This window comes from Vombatus ursinus, unplaced genomic scaffold (assembly GCF_900497805.2).
Source record: "Vombatus ursinus unplaced genomic scaffold, bare-nosed wombat genome assembly UNPS02009132.1, whole genome shotgun sequence".
In the NCBI taxonomy this organism is placed as follows: domain Eukaryota; kingdom Metazoa; phylum Chordata; class Mammalia; order Diprotodontia; family Vombatidae; genus Vombatus; species Vombatus ursinus.
The window spans coordinates 1,040,372-1,061,839 of NW_020948910.1; the positions used below are offsets into that span (position 1 = coordinate 1,040,372).

Below are 21,468 nucleotides of genomic sequence, written 5' to 3' on the forward strand. Positions count from 1 at the left end.
AACAATGAATGAATGTCCCAATTTTTCCACATCCCCTCCCTCCTTTGTGGCTTTCCCCTTCAATCAATAATTTTATTAGTGAGTTGGATAGGATAGAATTAAATCTGAGTTGGTTAATGCTGTCAGAATGGAAATTATGTAGGTTAGAATTAATTAACCCATTTTGCATTGATGATTACGTTCCTTTTAAATTATTTATGAGGCAGATTTATACTATAAAGATTTATAGTTTGTTATTTAGGTCTGTGTTAGGGACAGAGATAGAAATGTGCTATCCTACTCCCTACCACCTCCTATGAATGTGCCCTGGAAGCTGCTGTGTTCCAGAAAAACAAGTTTCCTCTTTTTACTTTGTTCTTTATATCTGATGTTCATAACATGCTTCTGGAAAGTCGCAGAATCCTACTGCCTGGTCACTGACTAAACACTCGCGTTTGATAACATGTGGAAAGTCTGACTAAATTCTAGTAACTAATGGACATTTCCCTTAACCAATCATGTGGATTTCCCCTTTTTTGGAACTGACCAATTGAAGAAGTGTACCACCTCATTCTATTTTTAGTGGTCTCACAAATTGTATAAATATTCCCTCAAAACTAAGCAGAGGGGTCTATGACTTCAGAGGTGAGTCTTGGATCCAGTTTTTTTAAGGACCATGGTTTCTCTAATAAAGTGAAACTACTCAAAGTGCCTCAGTGTCCTTTTGTTGCAGATTGGAATTTTGAGGTCACAATGGAAGGAAACTAAAGATTGCAGAGAAATGATAATTGATTAAGAAAGGTCCTGGAGGAGTCAAGACTTTGGATAATACAAGGATCTTAGAGAGTACCTAGAAAATATGCTTATTTCACAAATGAGAAAAGTGAGGATCAGAGAAATTGATTTACCCAACACAACACAGGTAATAAATAGCAAAATTGGGATATAGGTCATACGGCTGCAAATCCAGCGCTCTTTGCACTACACCTGTTGGAAGTTTATCACTACATAAAAGTCTAAATCAGCCTCTCTGCAACGTCACCGTTTGCTTCTAATTCTGCCCTCTGGAGCTAAGTAAGGCTGGGGCTAGATCCTAATGTCTGAAAAATAGTTAAAAAGAATTATAAAGTTGCCACATAGCCACAGTATTGATCTTGTGTTTGTCGTCTTCATTCTTTCTTCAGCATGATGATGTAACCTGTCTTTTCCTTTAGCTGAAAGGCTTCCCTATTTTGAAAGGAAACTGAAACAGACAAAAGTTAAGTAACTGGCCCAGAGTCACATAGCTAGTAAGTGTCTGAGTATGGATTTGAACTCAGGTCTTCCTGACTCCTGGCCCAGCACTTTTATCTACTGTACCACCACAAAATAGCAAATCACACATAAACCATTTTATTCAATCTGATAACAAATATAAATCAAAGAAGGTATATAGATGAGAATATTCCAGACAATACAAAGAGTAAATGACATTTTTATTGGAAGCTAGATTATCTCAGCTCAACCACGAGAGTCCCAGATTTCATGCACCAAAGTCCTTTGTGTAGCAAGCTGGGGCTAGAGACATGATCAAAGTACCAACTCTTCTAAACGTCAGCTTCTTCCCAAAGTCTTTCTCTCCCTTCAGGGACCAAAAGAGAACCTAGAACTTTGTAACTTCTCTCTCAAAGCTGAAAGGCAGAAGATTAAGACTTCTCTTCTCTCAAGCACTACACAACTCTTCTCTTTATACAGGTTTAGAACCCTGAGTAATCAATCCCCACCAATTAAGATAGTCTTACGCAAATGAGCTTTGAGTCATAAGTAAAAGACGTTTATGAAAGAATATGGGAAGTTAGGAGAAGACAACAAATATTTTCCCAAAATCTGTTTGGCCAAAACTAAGAAGTTGAGACACAAACAATAGCTTTTGGGCTGAGGAAGAGAGGCTAATCACATCTTTTTAGATCACACCTTCCTTTTAGACCCCAACTTTGTACAGGTTAGGTCACTATATCTCAGCCATTCCTTTTGTGCTCTCCTTTGGGTATGACTTTTTCCTCTATTCACCTTCTTGGCTTTACCCCTTGGGTGTATATGTGGGCTTGTGGTAACAGGTGTGGTTTGGTTTTCCTTTCAAACTGACAGGGCAAAAAACAACCGGAAGAAAAAAATGAGCTGCTCTCAAATCAGCTCCAGCTCATCAAAGACTCCCCTTACCAAAGACAACTAAACTCTTTGACTAGAACGATCCAGATCTGCTTTTCACATTTTTTGTCCTCTTGGAAGTTACAAGAATATAAATCAATATTTATATTTTATCACTCCAACCCCTATACCATTAAATATCCCTGAGAATTTTTTTTATCTTTCCAATTGAACTTTATCAACTATTGCTTCTCCCTCCCTGTCATTTGCACAGGGACACACACAAAGCAGTTATACAATGGTTAACCACATTTATTCTAGAGAAACCAGCTTTAAAGCAATAGCAAAATTTAAAAAATAAATAAATAAACCTCTTTAAGAAACAGAAACTGGGGAAGGGGCATAACTAAATTACAAGAGGGAAAAGAAAGAAGACAGGAAGTGAGAAAATACTAGTTCTGTACTAGGGAGGAAAGGAAGGAGGGAAAAGGAAAGAGAGGAAGGGAAGAATAAAGAAAGGGAGGGGGGGGTACCCATCATGTCTTCACCAGTATCCTCTCTCTCCTCTGGGCTTCTTCCCCTTTTCTCCCCTTGTCAGCACATTCACTCCCAATGGCATTTCTGTACTTACCTTTCAAGGATCTGAGAGTGAAATCTGTCAGTTAAATTCAGTTGTGTAAATCCCAGGGATAAAGAGAAGAAAGCTTGGAGGATTTACATCCTGCTTAGCAGGCACATATCTCCAGGGTCGACATTGCTTTGGCAACCCTAAGAAGCACTACATGTATATATCCTCTTTCACTAATGTCCTGTTCTGTTACCTCTTTATGGCTTAGAGTTAACCCTGGATTCACAAAGGCTACACCAACAAAGCATAAACTCCCAAGTTTCTACTAAGTTGGAAAGGCTTCAAGTATGATAACAGTGTGGCTGTTATCCAAGTCACAGCTAAAAATGAAGAGTCTCATCAATTAAAGCTGACTCCTAAGGGATTATTTTTTGTATGTGATGATTCATAGCTTATTAGGTGAAATAAAGGAGCCAGTGTTTTGGGTTTTTTTTTTTTAATGTTTGACAAAAGTAGAAAAAGAGGGATAGTAAGGATTAAGTTCAGTCCTTCATTTTGAAGATGAGAAAACTGAGGCTCAGACAGATTAAGTAACTTACCCAGGATCACACAGTCAGTTAGTGGCAGAGTCAGGCCTCCAACACAGATCTCCTGATTTTGAGTCCAGTGAACCTTCTATTTCACAAGGCCACCTGTTGGAGGGGTTGTCACCTGTTCTGGTGAAGGGGATACCCATACTGATGAAATCACAGATCTTTTTTAAAGTATCAAAATAAGCATATGTCTCTGTCATAGTAGTTATTAAAAAGTTAATTTTCAACTCTTTGCATTTCAAAACCAGACTTCCCATGTTCAGTTTTTACCTTTCAAAATTCATAACACAGCTCTACATAGCAGAATCACAGATTTTCTGGGTTGTTGTTTTAGTTCACAGGCTCCCTACCATGGGAATCAGTTATGTTCAAAGTATCAGTATTAGGAAGGGGGAAAAACCTAACTCCTTCAGACCTCCAAAACTCAAGCTTGTGGCAGAGTTTTGAGAAAACTGAAAATTAACAGCATGTGTTATTTGCGATGGAAAAACATCAAAAGCTTTCCCAGTGAGACTGAAGTAAAACAAGAATGTCCACCATCTCCCTTATTGTTTGATACAGTGCTAGAAATGCTAGCCATAGCAATAAGACAAGAAAAAGAAGTGTAAGGAATGACAATGACAAAGAGGAAGCAAAATTATGTCTATCTCCAAATAACATAATAGTTTACTTAGAGAATAATAAAGATTCAATAAAGAACTAATTGAAACAATAATGACAACAAAGTAGGATACAAAAGAAACCCACAAAAGTTATTAGCCTTCATATATATTGCTAACAAAATGCAAGAGAAAGAAATAGAAAGAGAAATTCCATTCAAAATAATAACAACAGAAAAAAAACCAACCCTAGGATTTAACCTTCTGAGATCTGTTTAAGAAATATATAAATATAGTTATAAAGCATTCTTATATATATAAATGAAAGGCTTTAAAAATTTGAAAGCGATTAATTGTTCACAGCTAGGCTATTTCAAGAGAATGAAAATAATGCTACTATCTGAATTATTTTATAGATTTAATGCCATATGAATCAGACTACCAAAGGATTACTTTACAAAACTGCAGAAAATGATGACAAAATAACAAAATTAATATGAAACAAAAAAGTCAAGAATGTCAATGGAAAAACAAGAATGACTCAATACCAAATCTCAAACTATTCTACAAAATTGTATTCCTCAAAGGAATTTGGTACTTTATTTAAAAAATAGAAAAGCATATCACTGGAACTGGACATATAAGACCTAAAGGTAAACAAACATGGTAAACTAGTGTTTAGTAACCCTAGAACACAACTACTGTGGGAAAGAATCCCTATCCAACAGAAATTGCTGGAAAAAACAGAAAAGTTTATTTTTTTTCTAAACAGAGAAGAGGTTTAAAACAGAATCTGTAATACTGCACACCACAAACAACTAATAGAGACATGATGACATATCATGACCAGAAGAGAATGGAAGGACCCATCTTTCACAGTTAGGATTCTTAACAAAAACAAAAGGTGAAAGAGGTCATAAAAGATAAAACAGGCTCAGATTCTTACAATCTACTCACTGCTCAGATTCCTTAAGAGTTTGCCCAATATGACAGATGTTCTAATAAGCCTTGTCTTTGGCTGAAAGAAGACTTGGGTCCAATTCTTTCGGGCAGGACCCGCATGTCATGATCTTGGAGTCCCAGTACCCCTAAACCTCTAAACTTCAACATTTTGGTGGCCCGCATGGGGAAACTGCCTAACCCCAAGTTCTTCTCCAGCCAAGCCTGGAAGGTATGTAAACCTCCTCACCCCTCCTTTCTTACTCTGTAGTTGGGGTTGCTCTCCAAGCACCTAGGAAGGCTTGGAGGTGCTATTCGGCCAGACAGTTACAAGGCTGATCAAACTCAGCCTGATGCTCTCAGCCTCTTGGTCCACCGGTTCAGTTTGAGGACATGGACCTGGGTACACCTTCCACAACATAGAGGACAAGGACAGATGACCCACCCAGAAGCATATCCCCTATCCTGTCAATTCTCTCAGTGCTAGGGAACTGGGAAAACTGCAGGTGCTTTTTGGTTCCCTGAGGCTTACTGACTCCCTTCTCTTTACACCCCTGAATCCTCCTTCATGGAAGTTACAGGAAAAGTTAGAACAGCTAAAAACATCTTAGCAGACTCTGAAAGTTTTGTCATCAATCATTAAGGAATGTTTCAAAACTCTATACAACCTGGTCACTCCCTTCCCTTGAGTCAAGAGGGCATCTGTTAACCTCTCTCATAGGAAAAGAGTTTCACCCGTTCCTCCTCACCTTTGATTTCACCCTCCCTCACCTGGAGAAAGGAAGGAGGGGAGAGGGGCAGCAGCTACAGCATGGGCCCCACTGGCAATGGCCCTGGGCCCTAGGGCAACCTTTGCCTGGAAGCATCACCCAGGTTCAGCACATCCTGCTCAAGGTAAAGAAGCTGGCCTCTGAACTTGGGTAAGCATGCTCTTTTAAAGTTGTAGTTTTGACGTTAATGATGAGATGTTGATTCTCTGTGTAAAGTAATTTGGAAATGTATTTAATAAAACTGAAGTCACCTGATTGGTAATGGATTTGTTTCAAGTTTCAAATTGGTGAATTTTTTATATCAGTTACATCAAGCAACTTTTCACAATTTGGTTACCGCTAAAATAGTTTGGCTATTGTTGGTTATTGTTTTAACGTGTAAACTTTCCAAAAAGCTTGTTTGGGTTTTATCTTGCTGAGAATTTGCAAGTATATAGAAATCTCTAATGATTGACTTTTTACACCGGGACAAATTTAAATTTAAAAGTTTTTCCTAAGCTATGATTAGTGAAACTTGCTGTTTGAGGTAAAAGCTCATAGGATTTTATTTTGAGTTGCCTGATGGATCATAATCCATTGATAATCAATAATCCACCATCTGAGAAAAATGCCACAAGCTACTCAGAGGGAATGAAAGTGATACTGGTGTGAAGTCAGCATTGGGAAAAGCTGAGAGGACAATTTTAGCCTCAGTCTAAGATGGGATCCTCCTGGCTCAGTTTCCTCATTACATTCCTTTGAAAAGCTACCTGGCTATTCCTGAGTCTGGTTATGAAGTGGATTTGATACTGCATGGTTGAAAACTAAATTATCTGAATCCAAACAGAGCTAAGGCTCTTTTATTTTGTCATATCTGAGCCCTGCAGTCTTTTCTGTCAGCTTTTGTCTTCCAGGTTACAGGCCATTCACCTACAGTTGGTGGCAAACAGTGGGTACCAGCCAATGTGCCCCCATCATTCCCTGGATGCAGCCTGTGCTGGGTTCTAGTCAACCTTCTCTTTGGGATCCCCTCAAGGCAGGGACTGCTCTATGCCCCTTGACAGCAGGAAGTAGTTTCAGAAGCCAAGACCTTTGCCCCTTACTCCAAAAGAATTTGGGTCCCATTTGTTTGAGGGGGGAATGATGAGGATGGGAGCTAGACCCCAAAAAGGAAAAACCCAGGACTTTCTCACTAGGCCAGATCTCTGGGGTTAGCCTGAGGCTATAACCCCATCAACTGGCCTTTCATTGTGGCTACACCCAATCTCCCAATTCTATTACCCTTAGCCTAGCCTCCATTGTCTTACCTCCCTATGGCCCCAGGCTACTTCCCACCCTTAATCCTATCTAGGCTCCATTCTCCCTTGGCCACTTGGTCCAGGTCCCTGGAATTCTATTACTTCATAGATTACTTGGCCACTCCTAGATCCCTCCCATAGTCGTTCTGTACACAAGGTCCATCTCGTCTCCATTAAGATGCTCAGATTCTTAAAATCTAGCTACAGGCTCAGATTCTTACAATCTAGCCACTGTTCAAATTCCTTAAGAGTCTGCCCAACTAATAAACCTTGTCTTTGGCTAAAAAAAAAAAAAGATAAAACAGATAATTTTAATTATATAAAGTTTTTAAAGCTTTTTCAAGAACAAAAAGTAATCATTAAAACAAGAAAAGAAGTTGTAAGGTAGGGGAAAAATCTTTACATCAAATATATCTACCAAAAGCATAATTTCCAAATTATATAGGGAATTGACACAAAAGTGCAAGACCAAGATTCATTCTCCAACAGGTAGGGGAAAAATATGAAGTGGGGGAAAGATATGAAGATGATTGCACATATATAACCTATATCAGAGAATTGCTTACTGTCTTAGAGAGGAGGGAGGAGGGAGGAAAGGAGAAAATTTAGAATTCAAAATTTTAGAAAAAATTAATGTTAAAAATTGTCTTTACATGTAATTGGAAAAAAGAAAATATTATTAAAAAACGGTATGAAGAAGCAGTTTTCAAAAGAAACGTAAATTATCAGTGACCAAGTGACCATATGTAAAAAATGTTCTAAATCAGTGATAAGAGAAATGCAAATTGATACAATCCCAAGGTTTCACCTCACACTCATCAAATTGACAAAGATGATCAAAAACAGAAATAGTTCAAGTTGCAAGGCCCAGGGAAGTCAAGCACAATACTATTGGCAGAGTTGTGAAATGGTACAAACTTACTTTAAAAACAATCTGGAATTATACAAGAAAAGTTAAAATTTGACCCAACAATATCACTATTATCCCAAAGAAAGTCAAAGACAAACTCTAACTGCTAAGAAACTCCAAATGTTAACCAAAATCCTCCCCTCTGGAACTTTCTGGGTCACAACAGCCATATCAGTCTTTTGAATACTCAAAGACAGAATCCAGAGAATCATGAAAAAAATTGTATGAACTGATGTAGATTGAAACAATTAGAACCAAGAAAACAACATATGTAAATAAAAACAACCAAAAAAAGACTACTTCAGTCAGAATAAATGCAATGGCCAATATGAAACCCCAAGCTCAGACAACCACACACAGTGAACAGATCGGTCTTGCTTAAATGTGTTCCTTTTATAGAAGGAAAAAAAATTATCTCATTGGAGTAGGAGCATCACTTATCACTCACGTGTGAACCTAAATTTCAGGGACACCATCATAATTAGAAAAAAGACAGGAATGTAACAACTCCCAACGCTTAAAACTCTATTCTTGCTCATTTCCCTTCTATTCAACATGCATTTATTTATTGAGTACCCACGAGGTACCAAGTACCCGTGCTAGGTGTTGAGAATACAAGTCAAAAAAATCAAACTGTCCAGCCTTAAACCATACACCTCTGGAGAGAAAGAAGAAACAAAACTGTATGCCCCAAACAGACCTGAACCTCAGCGGTCCAAAGAATAAGCTAGTTATTATGTCTTCTGTGAAAAAAAAATATTAAAATTAACATTAATTAGTATTAAGATGTGTTAACAATCTTATATTCTTATAGAACTTAAACGTTCTTAATTCCAAGGGATTTTATATCTACTATGTCATTTAACCAACAACTTTTGCTACTGAATCAAGCAGGGGTTGCAATATTACTCACCTTATAAAGTGTCAGTTTTTAGATGATGGTTCTGAAAGGGTTCTGAAAGGCTCAGGGTTGCAAAAGAAGGCCAAGGGATGCCTGGCGCGTAACAGTTAATACGCAAGGATGTTAAGCAGTAGTAAAAGTAGGGTGACTTGCCCAGGGTCGCTCAGTGAGGCAGCTCAGAGACCATTTTTGAACCCAAGTCTCCCAGACTAACCCCACCACTCTCGGAGTAGCTTTGCCCCGGCTGATGAACGATCCAACTCTTTGTGACCCCATTTGGGGTTTTCTTGGCAGAGAAGCTAAAGTGATTTGCCATTTCCTTCCCCAGCGCATTCTAAGGAGGAGGAAACTGAGGCAAACAGGGATAAGTGACTTGCCCAAGGTCAAAACGCTAGTTAGTTGGGCCTTTATAAGGCCCTGGTGGGGGGAGGGGATGCTGCTGAGGTAAGGAGGTTGGGGGAGGGGTGGGGGAGGGGACCAGGAGAGGAGGCAGGGTGTAAGGCTGGGTCTAGAGTGACGGGACCCCGACTCTGACTCTGTGCGACTTTGGTCAAGTCGTCAACCTCCCTGTCCCTCAGTCTCCTCCTCAGAAAAGCGAGGGGGTCGGGATTCAAGTTCCTAAGAGATTCGGGTGCTGCTGTAGGCTGCATCCCCCCCGCCCCTCCCCGGGGAGGGGGCAGGGTTGATGGGGGAGCGGGGGAGGGCGGTGCGCAAGGGAAGATAAGGTGGGAAGTGCTCCCTTACTCTTTCGATTTCTCGAACCCGTGCGCGGAGTTGATGCGGTGAAGCTCTTTCTTTTTGCCTTGTTTCGAAGTCATGGTGCCGGGGCACTCGAAGGGGACGACCGGGTTCGGCTGCCTTCGGGCGGGGCCGCGTCCCCGGGGTTGCTAGGAGCTGTCGGGGCCGAACGCGGCTCCGGGCCGCAGCCAATCCCGGGCGCGTTCCGAGCCCGGCCCCGCCTGTCCGGGGGGAGGGGAGGGGAAGAACGGAGGCGGCCCGGTGGAGGAGGGGCTGGGTGGGGAGGGGCGGGAGAAGGAAGCCAATCAGGAGTGGGGAGAGGGGAAGCGGCCTATCAGGGACCGGGGGGGAGGGCGTAGCTCTCCCTGCTCGGGGCGGGGCCTGGTTCCACCCCACCGGAAGCAGAGGTTCGAGTCCAGCCTGGCGGTTGGGTTTCTGATTGGAAAGGGATGGGGGGAGGGGAAGAAGCAGCTAAAGCAGGCGGCAGATTGGGCGGGAGGATGCCCAGCAGCAGGGGGATCCCCGAGCGGAGGTTGGGAGGAAGGGTGAACCACTTGGGGTATTTCTGGTAGTGATGTCGGGACCCCGGCTTTCCACCCCTAGACCTTCCCTCGAACTTTATAATTATGTCCTTATCTCCCCTGGCCTTGGCCTAAGCAAGAAATCTCTCTCCTCCCGTACACACCTTTCAGACTATGCTTTCATCAGGTTATAGCCATTCGATCCACAGTCAATCAATCAGCATTTATTAGGAGCCTAGGGTGTGCTTATATTTTCTGAGGATATAAATAACGCAGAAAACAAAACAGCGTCTTAATCATTTTTCCATCTTTGCCATTCCCGCTCACTGTTTTCTTTCTCCCTCCCGTTTTTGCTACTGAAGTTTTATTTTGTATTTCTGGTAGGCCCAGTCTCCTACCCCCTCTAATCAGTCCGTCTTAGAATTTCCCAAACCCTTTGTCTAAAACCCAGTTTCACTATAGTAATAAATGCTGACTTTATAAAGCACTTTTAAGTTTTTGTTTTTGCACGGGGCTTTACAGAAAGCATTTTATTTGTTCCCCAAAGCTAGTTTTACAGAAAACCCCAAAGCTTCCCCAAAGAGGAGCCGTTTGGGGCTCAGTTTACAGACACAGATAATAGGTGATAGAGAGAGGGCTCAGCTTACAGATGATAGAGCTACAGGTACTGATGATAGAGGGCTCAGTTTACAGATGATAGAGGGCTCAGTTTACAGATTACAGAGCTAGGGATACAGGTGATAGAGATAGGACTCTGTTTAGATATAGAGATACAGACATAAATGATACAGAAAAGTCTCACTTTACAGATGAAAGGTTAAATTACTTGCCCTAAGTCTCATACCTAAGGTCTGAGACATCTATCCTAACTCTATTTCTGCTCTTAACTTATGGGAAAAAAAAAGCCCTTCCTCAACTTACCAAAAAGAAAAAGTCCTAATGATTTTTCATAACTCCACACATGACCACCACCATCATCACATGCCTTTGAAGGCCCCAGCTTGAGATATACTTCTAAGAATCACTATATCACCCTAGAAATTCTATAGCTCAAAGACATATCAGCATGCTACAAACAGTTCCCCCAAGGTTTTCCCTAATACAATGAAAAATACTTAAGGATGCATATTTACATTTTACAGCAAACACTTCCAACCCTAGTTTGGCTCCACCTCAGGCTACAATCACTGGGAGAAGGAGAAGAAAATGGGGGTGGGGGGGACGGAAGAATTGTAGAAGGAGATATTTTTATGACACAAAAGAAGAAAGAAGCACATTCAGAGTTATTCTTCGCTCTGCTGAGCTGATGTGCCCATTCCATGTCTCAGATAACTCCATTTTACAACAGTGAGTATACTTCTTAAAGCTATTGCTCTTGGGTCAAGGGTATAGGAATTCTCAAGAACCTGTTTGGCTACTTTTCTTCATCTTAGAGGTGTGAAAGAAAAGGGGATCTCAATCAATCAGTAAATAAAACACTTATTAAGCACCTACTATCTGCGAGGTATTTTACTAAGTGCTGGGGATTCAAAAAGAGGCAGAAGACAGTCCCAAGTTCGAAGAGTTTACAATCTAATGAGGGAGACAACATGCAAACAAATATATTCAAAGCAAACTACAGGATAAGTAGGAGTTAATTAAAGAGGGAAAGCACTAGAATTAAGAGGGGTGGGAAAGGCTTCCTGTAGTTGGGATTTTGGTTGAGACATTAAGGAAGACAGGGCAACCAGTAGTCCCTGCAGATGAAGGAAAGCATTACTGGCATGGAGGGAAAGCCAGATAAAATGCCCAGGAAGACTCCTAATATTTAGGAACCACAGTATAAATGCTGAAATTACAGATAGTCAATCATAGGCTTACTCCAGTGAAAATGTTTTAGTACCTTAATTAGTTGGAATAAGCTTATGGATTTAGCATAACTGACTCCATTTTGTTTTAAACCTCCATTTTTTGATTGAGTAGTTTTGAGATAGTTGTTTTTCTATAAATGATTTTTCAATAATAAAAAAAGCACTTCTGTGAAAACACCATATAAATGCTATTATTTCCTATGGAACATTTGATCTTTCTCCTGGATATGTAGTTTGTTCTATTTCCTTTTGAGGAGAACCATCTAAACCATCCAGCTATGAGCTCACCAACAGGATCAGAGTTACAGAATTTTATTGTCTCAAGATAAATTCTGAATACAAATACTGTACAAATACAAAACAAATACTGTAAGAACTTGGAAATTTAAGATCCTATTTTAATTATACCTTAAAATAAATAAAATTTCCTAAGCTGTTTAAGAAATAACACTATTTTCCTGATTATTACAAAATGTCTTACTAGGTTGCCATCAATACTACTCAGGATGCTGTAATTATCCTTTTGAAGTAAAGGAAAAATAGGACCTTTTGCTATTTAATCCACTAGTAGTATATCTTCAGAAATGTCTCTTTCAATCAAAGTAATTTCCATTTCATATTAGAGATAGCTCAAATAATGGATATTTTTCATCTATTGGGCTGTCAGAATTCTGTGCTAAACATAATGGCTATTGCTTTTTCCAGTGAACTATTAAAAATGGCAAGAGGAGACAGAAATTTCACAGAAAATGGACAGATAGGTTTTTTAAAAAGTCATCAATCTTACAAATTACGTTATTTATCATACAAAGGAAATTTGCTTTCTTTAGTGAATGCATCTGACATCCTGTTTCTCCAAAGATTTATAATGGGCTTTGTCCTTTGAAAAATCTCAAAAGAGTTAAGTGTTATTCTATTAAAGAAATTGTATTGATGTCTATCCTTGAATTAATTTTTAGGACAGTAATGTGACAATTCTAATTTTTTTTTTTTTTTTGCAAAATACCTACCAAAAGATCTCCAGCCTCCAATATTTTGCTTTTGAAAAAGGATTATCTTTAAAGGAAATAGAAATTATATTACTAGAATGATCATTTTAAAGAACTATTTTAATTTGAAAATGCTATATTAGCATTTTTAGTTTCCCCTTTGGATATTACAATAAAGGAAAATGTAGGTAGAAAATATTTTGGTTATTTGAAAAAGATTAAATAGTAAAATCCTCTTCACTAATAATAATAGCTGCTATTTATATATGACTTTAAGATTTACGAAGCTACATATATAGCCCCATGAGGCAAATGACTAGGGACTAATTACATATTCCTATGGAGATGAAGTTCACCATGCCTGACACATGGGATGTGAGAATAAACTCTAGGATCATAGGATCACAGTTCTAAAGCTGAAAGTGATCTTATATATCATCAAATTCAATTCCTTCATTTTATAGATAAGGAAACTGAGGCACAGAGCAGTTAAGTGATTTGCCCCGGTCATATAGCTAGTAAGTGTCTGAGGTAGGGTTTTTAAGCCCCTGAAGTTTGCTGGATAATGAAAACTTAAGCTAGGGAAGCGATGCCAAAAGGAGAGTAAAATGGTAATTAGCTAAATGTTTCCCTTTTCAGGTCCATGATCATCAGCCCAATAAATGAAAAACATCCATTATTTGAGCTACTCTAATATGAAATGGAAATTACTTTGATTGAAAGGGACATTTCTGAAGATGTACTGCTAGTGGATTAAATAGCAAAAGTTCCTATTTTTCCTTTACTTCAAAAGGATATAGAGACTGCAGTAGGTCACCTAGCAAATTAAAGATGCCATGTAGAGAATGTGGATGAACTGAATTGTCTCTATACAACTTCCTTTTCTGCATTTACCTGTTTGGTGTATCAAGCAAATATTACTATCTGTTCCCTGGTTATGTTTCACATATTATTTTATCCTGAATGCATCTTTACATAAGCCATATATGGTTGACCTAAGACCATATAGCATGTGCAATACCGGGTGGCCCTGAGGGGTTTTCTTCATCTCATTTTGTATATAGATTGAGGGTTTCTTCCTTTAGGCCTGGGAGCAAGAACCAACTAATGTTGACTAATTCTGTCTTTTATTAACAACTCCATAACTCTTCCAAAAGACAAAGAGCCTTTGAAATATGCAGCATTTTTTCTGTCCTTTTACCATTGGCATGACTTGAGTTCCTCCTTCAGAAGAAAACCTAAAGCCCTGTGTTCCACTGCCATACCTGGTGGTTTATAAATGCATTATCTTATTCAATCATCATTACAACTCTGTGAAATTACCTACTACATTATGACCCCAGTTGTTCCAAAGGAAAGGAAGATTTGGAGACCCTGAGTGATTTGCTTGGTCACATAACTGATAAGTGTGAGAGTCAGGGTTTAAATTCATGTCTCTCATTACTCAAAGTCCAGAGTTCTTCCCACTATATCATACTATCTCTTATTAAGAAGATTGAGATCATGTGATAAGAACTTCCTCACCTGTCCTCCATCTTCCTTCCCTCCTACCTCAGAAGACACAGCATCCCTACTTTTCATTAGGGAAAATATAGAATCACTGAATCTCAGAGTAGGTAGGGACACCAAAGCCATCTAATTCAACCCGTACCTGAACAAGATTTACCTCTACAATATATCAACCAAATGGCGATTGAGCCATTGCTCCAAGACCTCCTGGAAGTGAGAACATAGAAAGGTAAGGAAATCCATTCCACTTTTGGACAGCCCAGTGGTTGGGAAGTTTTTCCGTAGGTAAATATATCAATTTCTCTCTTGACGACTTCCCATCATTGTACCTAGTTCTACCTTCTGGAGCCATGCAGGTTAAGTCTAATAACTCTTCTATACCATAGGTATCATGTCCCACATTGTTCTCTTTTCCAAGCTAACCATTCCCAATTCCTTTAACCAGTCCTCATATGGAAGAGTCATCTTTACTATCCTAGTTGGGTCTTTGCCATCTTGCTGATCATCTGATTTTCTTCATCCTGAAACTTTCCAACTTATCAATGTCATCTCTAAAATGTATGTAGCAATGTTCCTGATAACCCCACCTCCTCCTAGAAGTGGTGACTGAGGGAAGGAGATCAATGAGACGGACGGTTTTGTTTTTGGCTTGATTTCCCCGGTATGTAACACAGAGTTTTCACAATATAGGCTTAATATATATTTATTGAATTGGATTAATAAGTTCAGAGACATCAGTCTCTTTAGAAAATCCACCTTTTCCCTTCCTGTCAGAATTGCTTTTTGTGCCCTTAGAATTACCCTTGAAAAGCTTCTCATCTTCCCTTAGTTGTCTTCCCTTGTAGAATTCTGGGCTATGAAAAGTTACCTATCCTTCTTCTGACCATTGGAAATCTGCTTTCCCAAAGTCTAGAGTGCATGTCAGATTTGGCATGACTTTCTTTTCTTCTCTGTTATATTACAAGATAAAATGGCCATTCTTTTTTCCTAAGACTCTATCAGTTTCACCCTTTTGTGCACATATCTGTGCATACACATGAAATCATTGATTTTATTATCCCTCTGCTGGTATAATTGATCTCATCATCTTCTGCCTTGTTCCAGAAATCATCTCTTCTTTTTTCTGCTATCACAAATCTTTTCCCCTCCGTCTTTTCATGATACCTTTTCAATTGGTAGTGGCCATGCTCAGGCAAGTATCTTTATCTCTGTCTCCCTCCCAGGGAACAATGTGTATCAAAAATGGTCATCAAGAGGTGGAACCAAGATGGCAGAGTAAAGGCAGTGACTCACCTGAGCTCTCCCCAAACCCATCCAAATACCTTTAAATAATAACTCTAAACAAATTCTAAAATGGCAGAACCCACAAAAAAAGATAGAGTAAACAATTTTCCAGCCCAAGACAACTTAGAAGGTCAGCAAGAAAGGTTTTTTGCACCTGGGTGAGAATGGAGCACAGTCCAATACAGACCATGCCAGCACATCCCTGGCCCCAGCAAACCAGAAGCAGGCCTTTGGAGCCACTGAATTAGCAGCAACTATGGCAGTGGCTGCTTCTGGAGCTCTCAGCCCACAGATGGTAAGGGGATTGAACAAGTGGTCAGAAGGAGATTACACTGAGCACTAAGGCAGAACTTTGTTGCTTCACCCATACTCAGATCCAGGTCATAGTCCTGGGTGGCAGTCCCAGGGAGAGAAAGAGCACTAGCACAGCTGAGCTTGCAGCCACAGTGGAGCAGAGACCCTCCTCATAGTTCCAGGGCAGAAAAGAGTGCTTGTGGTCATTCACAGACCAGAGCACAGGCCAGGATAGTAGTAAACACACCTCTCCTTAGATCACACCACCTTGGAAGAACTGAAAATGTACAGGTCCCTAGAAGTATCTCTGAAAACAGCTGTACAAAACCCCTGAATCTTGGGACAGTGTGCCCTCCACTCTAGAAGAAGAGCCCTACTTTAACAAAGAGTTAAAAATCAAGTAACAGGCTGGGAAAATGAGCAAACAACAGAAAAAATTCTGACCATAGAAAGCTACTATGGTAACAAGGAAGATCTAAACACACGCTCACAAGATAACAAATTCAAAACTCCTATATCCAAAGCTTCAAAGTAAAATATGAATTGGTCTCAGGAAGAGCTCAAAAGGATTTTGAAAATCAAGTAAGAGAGGCAGAGGAAAAATTGGAAAGAGAAATGAGAGTGATGCAAGAAAATCATGAAAAAGAGTCAACAGCTTGGTAAAGGAGACACACATCAAAAAAAAAGTACTGAAGAAAATAACACCTTAAAAAACAGACTAAACCAAATGGTAAAAGAGGTACAAAAAGCCAGTGAGGGGAGGAATGCCTTACAAAGCAGAACTGGCCAAATGGAAAAGGAAGTACAAAATATCACTGAAGAAAATAATTCCTTATTTTATTTATTATAAAAACCTGCTGGGAAAACTGGAAAAGGGTATGGCAGAAACTAGATATAGACCAAAATCTCACACTATATACCAAAATAAAGTCAAAATAGGTTCATGATTTAGATATAAAGGTTGATACTATAAGCAAACTGGGAGAGCAAGGAAGAGTTTACCTGTCAGATTTATGGAGAACAGAAGAACTTATGACCAAACAGGAGATACAGAACATTATGAAATGCAAAATGGATAATTTTGATTACATTAAATTGAAAAGTTTTTGCACAAACAAAGCTAATGCAACCAAGATTAGAAGGAAAGTAGAAAATTGGGAGAGATTTTTTACAACTAGTGTCTCTGATAAGGGCCTCATTTCTAACATATATAGAGAATTAAGTCAAATTTATAAGAACACAAGTCATTCCCCAATTGATAAATGGTCAAAGGATATGAACAGGCAGTTCTCAGATGATGAAATTAAAGCCATCTATAGTCACATGAAAAAATGCTCTAAGTCACTATTGATTAGATAAATGCAAATGAAAACAATTCTGAGGTACCACATCACACCTATCACATTGGCCCACATGACAAAACAGAAAAATGATAAATATTGAAGAAGATATGGGAAAATTGGAACACTAATGCATTGTTTGTGGAGGGGTGAACTGATCCAACCATTTTGGAGAGCAATTTGGAACTATGCCCAAAGGGTATAAAAATGTGCGTACCCTTTGATCCAGCAATAGCACTTCTGGGGCTGTATCCCAAAGAGATCATAAAAATGGGGAAAGGACCCACATGTACAAAAATATTTATAGCAGCTCTTTTTGTGGTGGCAAAGAATTGGAAATTGAGGGAATGACCATCTATTGGGAAATGGCTGAACAAGTTGTGGTATATGAATGTAATAGAATACTATTGTACTATAAGAAATGATGAGCAAGCAGACTTCAGAAAAACCTGGAAAGACTTGTATGGACTGATGCTGAGTGAAATGAGCAGAACCAGGAGAACATTGTACACAGTACAGCCATGTTGTACGATGACTAACTTTGATAGAATTACCCCTTCTCAACAATGCAAGGATCTAAGACATCTCCAAAGGCCTCATGATGGAAAATGCTATCCACATCCAGAGGAAGAACTATGGAGTCTGAATACAGATCGATGCATACTATTTGCTATATTTTTTTTCTTCTGTTTTGTTTTGTTTTCTCTTTCTTGTGGTTCCTCCTATTGGTTCTAATTCTTACTTAAAACATCACTAATGTGAAAATATTTTTAATAAGAATGTATATGTATAACCCATATCAGATTGTATGCTGTCTTGGGGAGAAAGGCAGGGAAGAAGGGGGAGAAAAATTCAAAACTCAAAAGCTTATGGAAGTGATTGTTGAAAAGAAAGAAAATTTTAAAAAAAAGAAAAATAATCCCTGCATTATTATAAATTTAACAAACAAAACTCATTATTTATGCTAAAAAATTAGAATTGAGCAAATAGAAGCTAATGACTTTATGAGAAATCAAGAAATTATAAAACAAAATCAAAAGAATGAAAAAATAGAAGATAATGTGAAATATCTCATTGGAAAAACAACTGACCCGGAAAATAGCAATCTCTCTCCAAGAGAGATCATTTAAAAATTATTAGACTCCCTGAAAGCCATGATCAAAAAAAAAGAGCCTAGACAGCATCTTTCAAGAAATTATCAAGGAAAGCTGCCCTGATATTCTACAATCAGAAGGTAAAACAGAAATTGAAAGAATCCACTGATCACCTCCTAAAAGAGATCCCAAAATGAAAAGTCCCAGTAATGTTATAGCCAAATTCCAGAGCTCCCAGATCAAGTAGAAAATATTATAATCAGTCAGAAAGAAACAATTCAAGTATTGTGGAAACAGTCAGGATAACACAAGATTTAGTAGCTTCTATTTTAAAGGACTGGAAGGCTTGGAATATGATATTCCAGAGGGCAAAGGAGCTAGGATTATGACCAAGAATCATCTACCCAGCAAAAATGAGCATAATTCTTCAGTGGGAAAAATGGGCATTCAATGAAGTAGAGGACTTTCAAGCATTCTTGATGAAAAGATGAGAGCTGAAAAGAAAATTTCACTTCCAAATACAAAACTCAAGAGAAGTATAAAAAGGTAAACAGGAAAAGAAAATCATAACTTGTATTTTGTGGTTTTATTTGGAAAATAATGTAATCACTATGGCTAACAGTTACACAATAGCTGAAACACATACAAATGGTTTTTCAAAATTTTCTTATCTTCTCTTCCTTCTTTATGCTTCCACTGCCCCCTTATTTTTATTCAATGTCCCCCAGTTGCACCCAAGGTTACTACCGCCCCCCTGGATCATTCCAGCACCACCCAGGGGGCAGTATTGCCCACTTTGGGAACATATGTGCCTACAGGAAAGTAAGAGGGAAAGAGGAAAAGAGAAGGGTGGGGGGAGTAAGAGAAGGAAGGGCAGATTGGGAAAGGAGACGATCAGAAGCAAAACACTTTTGAAGAGGGACAGGGTAAATGGAGACAGAATAGAATAAATGGTTCAGGGTGGGGGGGAATAGGATGGAGGGAAACATTGTTAGCAATAGTAACCATGAAAACAAAATTGAAGCATGTTTCTCTGATAAAGGCCTCATTTCTGAAACATATAAAGAACTGAGTCAAATTTATAAAAATAAAAGTCATTCCCCAAATGAATTAAAACAATTCTGAGGTACTACCTCATACCTATTAGATTGGCTAATAGGACAGAAAAGGAAAATGACAATTGTTGGAGGGGATGTGGGAAAAATGAGCCATTAATACATTATTGGTGGAGTTATGAACTGATTCCACTATTCTGTAGAGCAATTTGGAACTATGCCCAAAGGACTATAAAACTATGCATACCCTTTGACCTATAAATACCACTACTAGGTCTGCATCCCCAAAGAGATAAAAAAAATCAAAAGGGAAAAGGACCTATATGTATAAAAATATTTATAGCAGCTGTTCTCTGGTGGCAAAGAATTAGAAATTGAGGAGATGCCTATCAATAGGAGAATGGCTGAACAAATTGTGGTATGTGATTATGATGGAATATTGTGCTATAAGAAATGATGAGCAGGATTCTCTCAGAAAAAAACCTGGAAAGACTTACATGAGCTGATGCAAAGTGAAATGTACTGTGTACAAAGTAACAGCAACATTGTAAGATGATCAGTTGTGAATGACTTAGCTATTCTCAGCAATACAATGATCCAAGACAATTTGGAAGGATTTATGATGAAAAATGCTATCCATCCCCAGAGAAAGAACTGATGGTGTCTGAATACTTCAGATTGAAGCATAATTTTTTAAATTTTATTTTTCTTGAGTTTTTTTTTCTTGGTCTATGTTTTCCTTCACAACATGACTATTATGGAAATGTTTTGCATGACTACACATGTATAACCTATATCAAATTGCTTGCCTTCTCAATGGGGGTAGGGCATGGGGAGAGAGGAAGGGAGAAAATTTGAAACTCAAAGTTTTAAAAATGAATGTTAAAAATTGTTTTTACTTGTAACAGGGAAAAATAAAATACTAAACAAGAAATGGTCACCAGATGGCAAGGACACTAGAAACTCCAGAGGCTTCCCCCTAAGGAAAAGGATAGATATAGATAAGAGCCATCACCAAACAGAGATGTAAGGGGTTTGAGGCAGCAGGATGCAACCCATTCCTTCACTTTGTACTGAGTCATATGAACTGTGTAGGTGTTGAGGAATACAAGGCCCTCCAGAGGGGAGGGTTGCTGGACTCCCCAGTTCTTTCTAAATGGGGAAGGTTGGTCAAGGCTATTTAGAATAGTACTGTGAGTTGGGAGAACTGTATTAGTTCTGGAACTGAGGCCCACACAAATAAATGTAGGAAAATGTTTATGAGGGGGGCAGAAGGGAGCTCCACCCTAGGGTAGGTGCTATAATCTAGGGTGGTGGTGTTAAACTCAAATAGTAATGGATCCCTGGTAGCTGTACATTGTCTTAGGAAACAAAATAACATTGTCTGTTTTATTGTATTTTTATTTATCTTGTTAAACATTTCCCAATTACATTTTAATCTGGTTCCACTGTCCTAGAAAGCTTTGCCAGCAAGCCATGAGTTTGATACATTTGGCCTAGGGGATGATATAGGTTCCTAGGGTAGATGAGATTCCATCACCCTGCTCTAATTCTGTAGGATTTAGAAAGTCTCCCAGGATACTGAGAAGCTAAACCTAGGATCGCATTAGCCAATATGTTTCAGAAGCTAACTTGAACCTAGTTCTTCTTGACTTTGAGGCCAGCTTTGAGGCCAAATCTCAGTAGATGATTAAATTGTTCAAAAGTAAGGAAATGCTTAAAATTAATAATTAAAAAATAAGAACTAAACAAGTCAATCTGCACAGTGTAAATATTCAACAGTATAAGCTAACTCCTAGTACCTACCAGCATTGAATGTGACTGAATTTACAAAGTAGTGTGGTAAAGAAGAAAGAAGACAGGAAAGAATCTGAGGTTCTGGGTTTGGTTCTGCTGCTGACCCACTTTGGCAAGTCACTTAATCACTCTGGCTGCAGTTTCCTCATTTATAAAATGAGGGGCTTGGATGAGATGACCTTTGAAATCCCTTGTAGCTTGAAAATTCACTGATTCTGTAAATTGAATGTCTTGCAATTTCACTGGCTGCCAACAGGCTATACCCATGCACTAGTTTTAGTCTGTAAGTGCAGGCATCCTAGCCAGCTATTTCATATCTGCCCAAAGAGATAAG

The 21,468-nt window shown here is 38.9% G+C and overlaps 1 protein-coding gene across 1 annotated transcript in view; it reads right to left on the bottom strand.

Annotated features, from left to right (window-relative positions):
- ADGB (androglobin) overlaps positions 1-9,492 on the bottom strand; it is a 219,694-nt gene extending 210,202 nt beyond the window's left edge. Inside the window, exon 1 of the mRNA XM_027850678.1 lies at positions 9,408-9,492. Coding sequence (XP_027706479.1) covers positions 9,408-9,481 — 74 coding nt within the window. The 5' untranslated portion in view covers positions 9,482-9,492. The remainder of the gene's footprint in view (positions 1-9,407) is intronic.
- Positions 9,493-21,468: the final 11,976 nt, after the last annotated feature.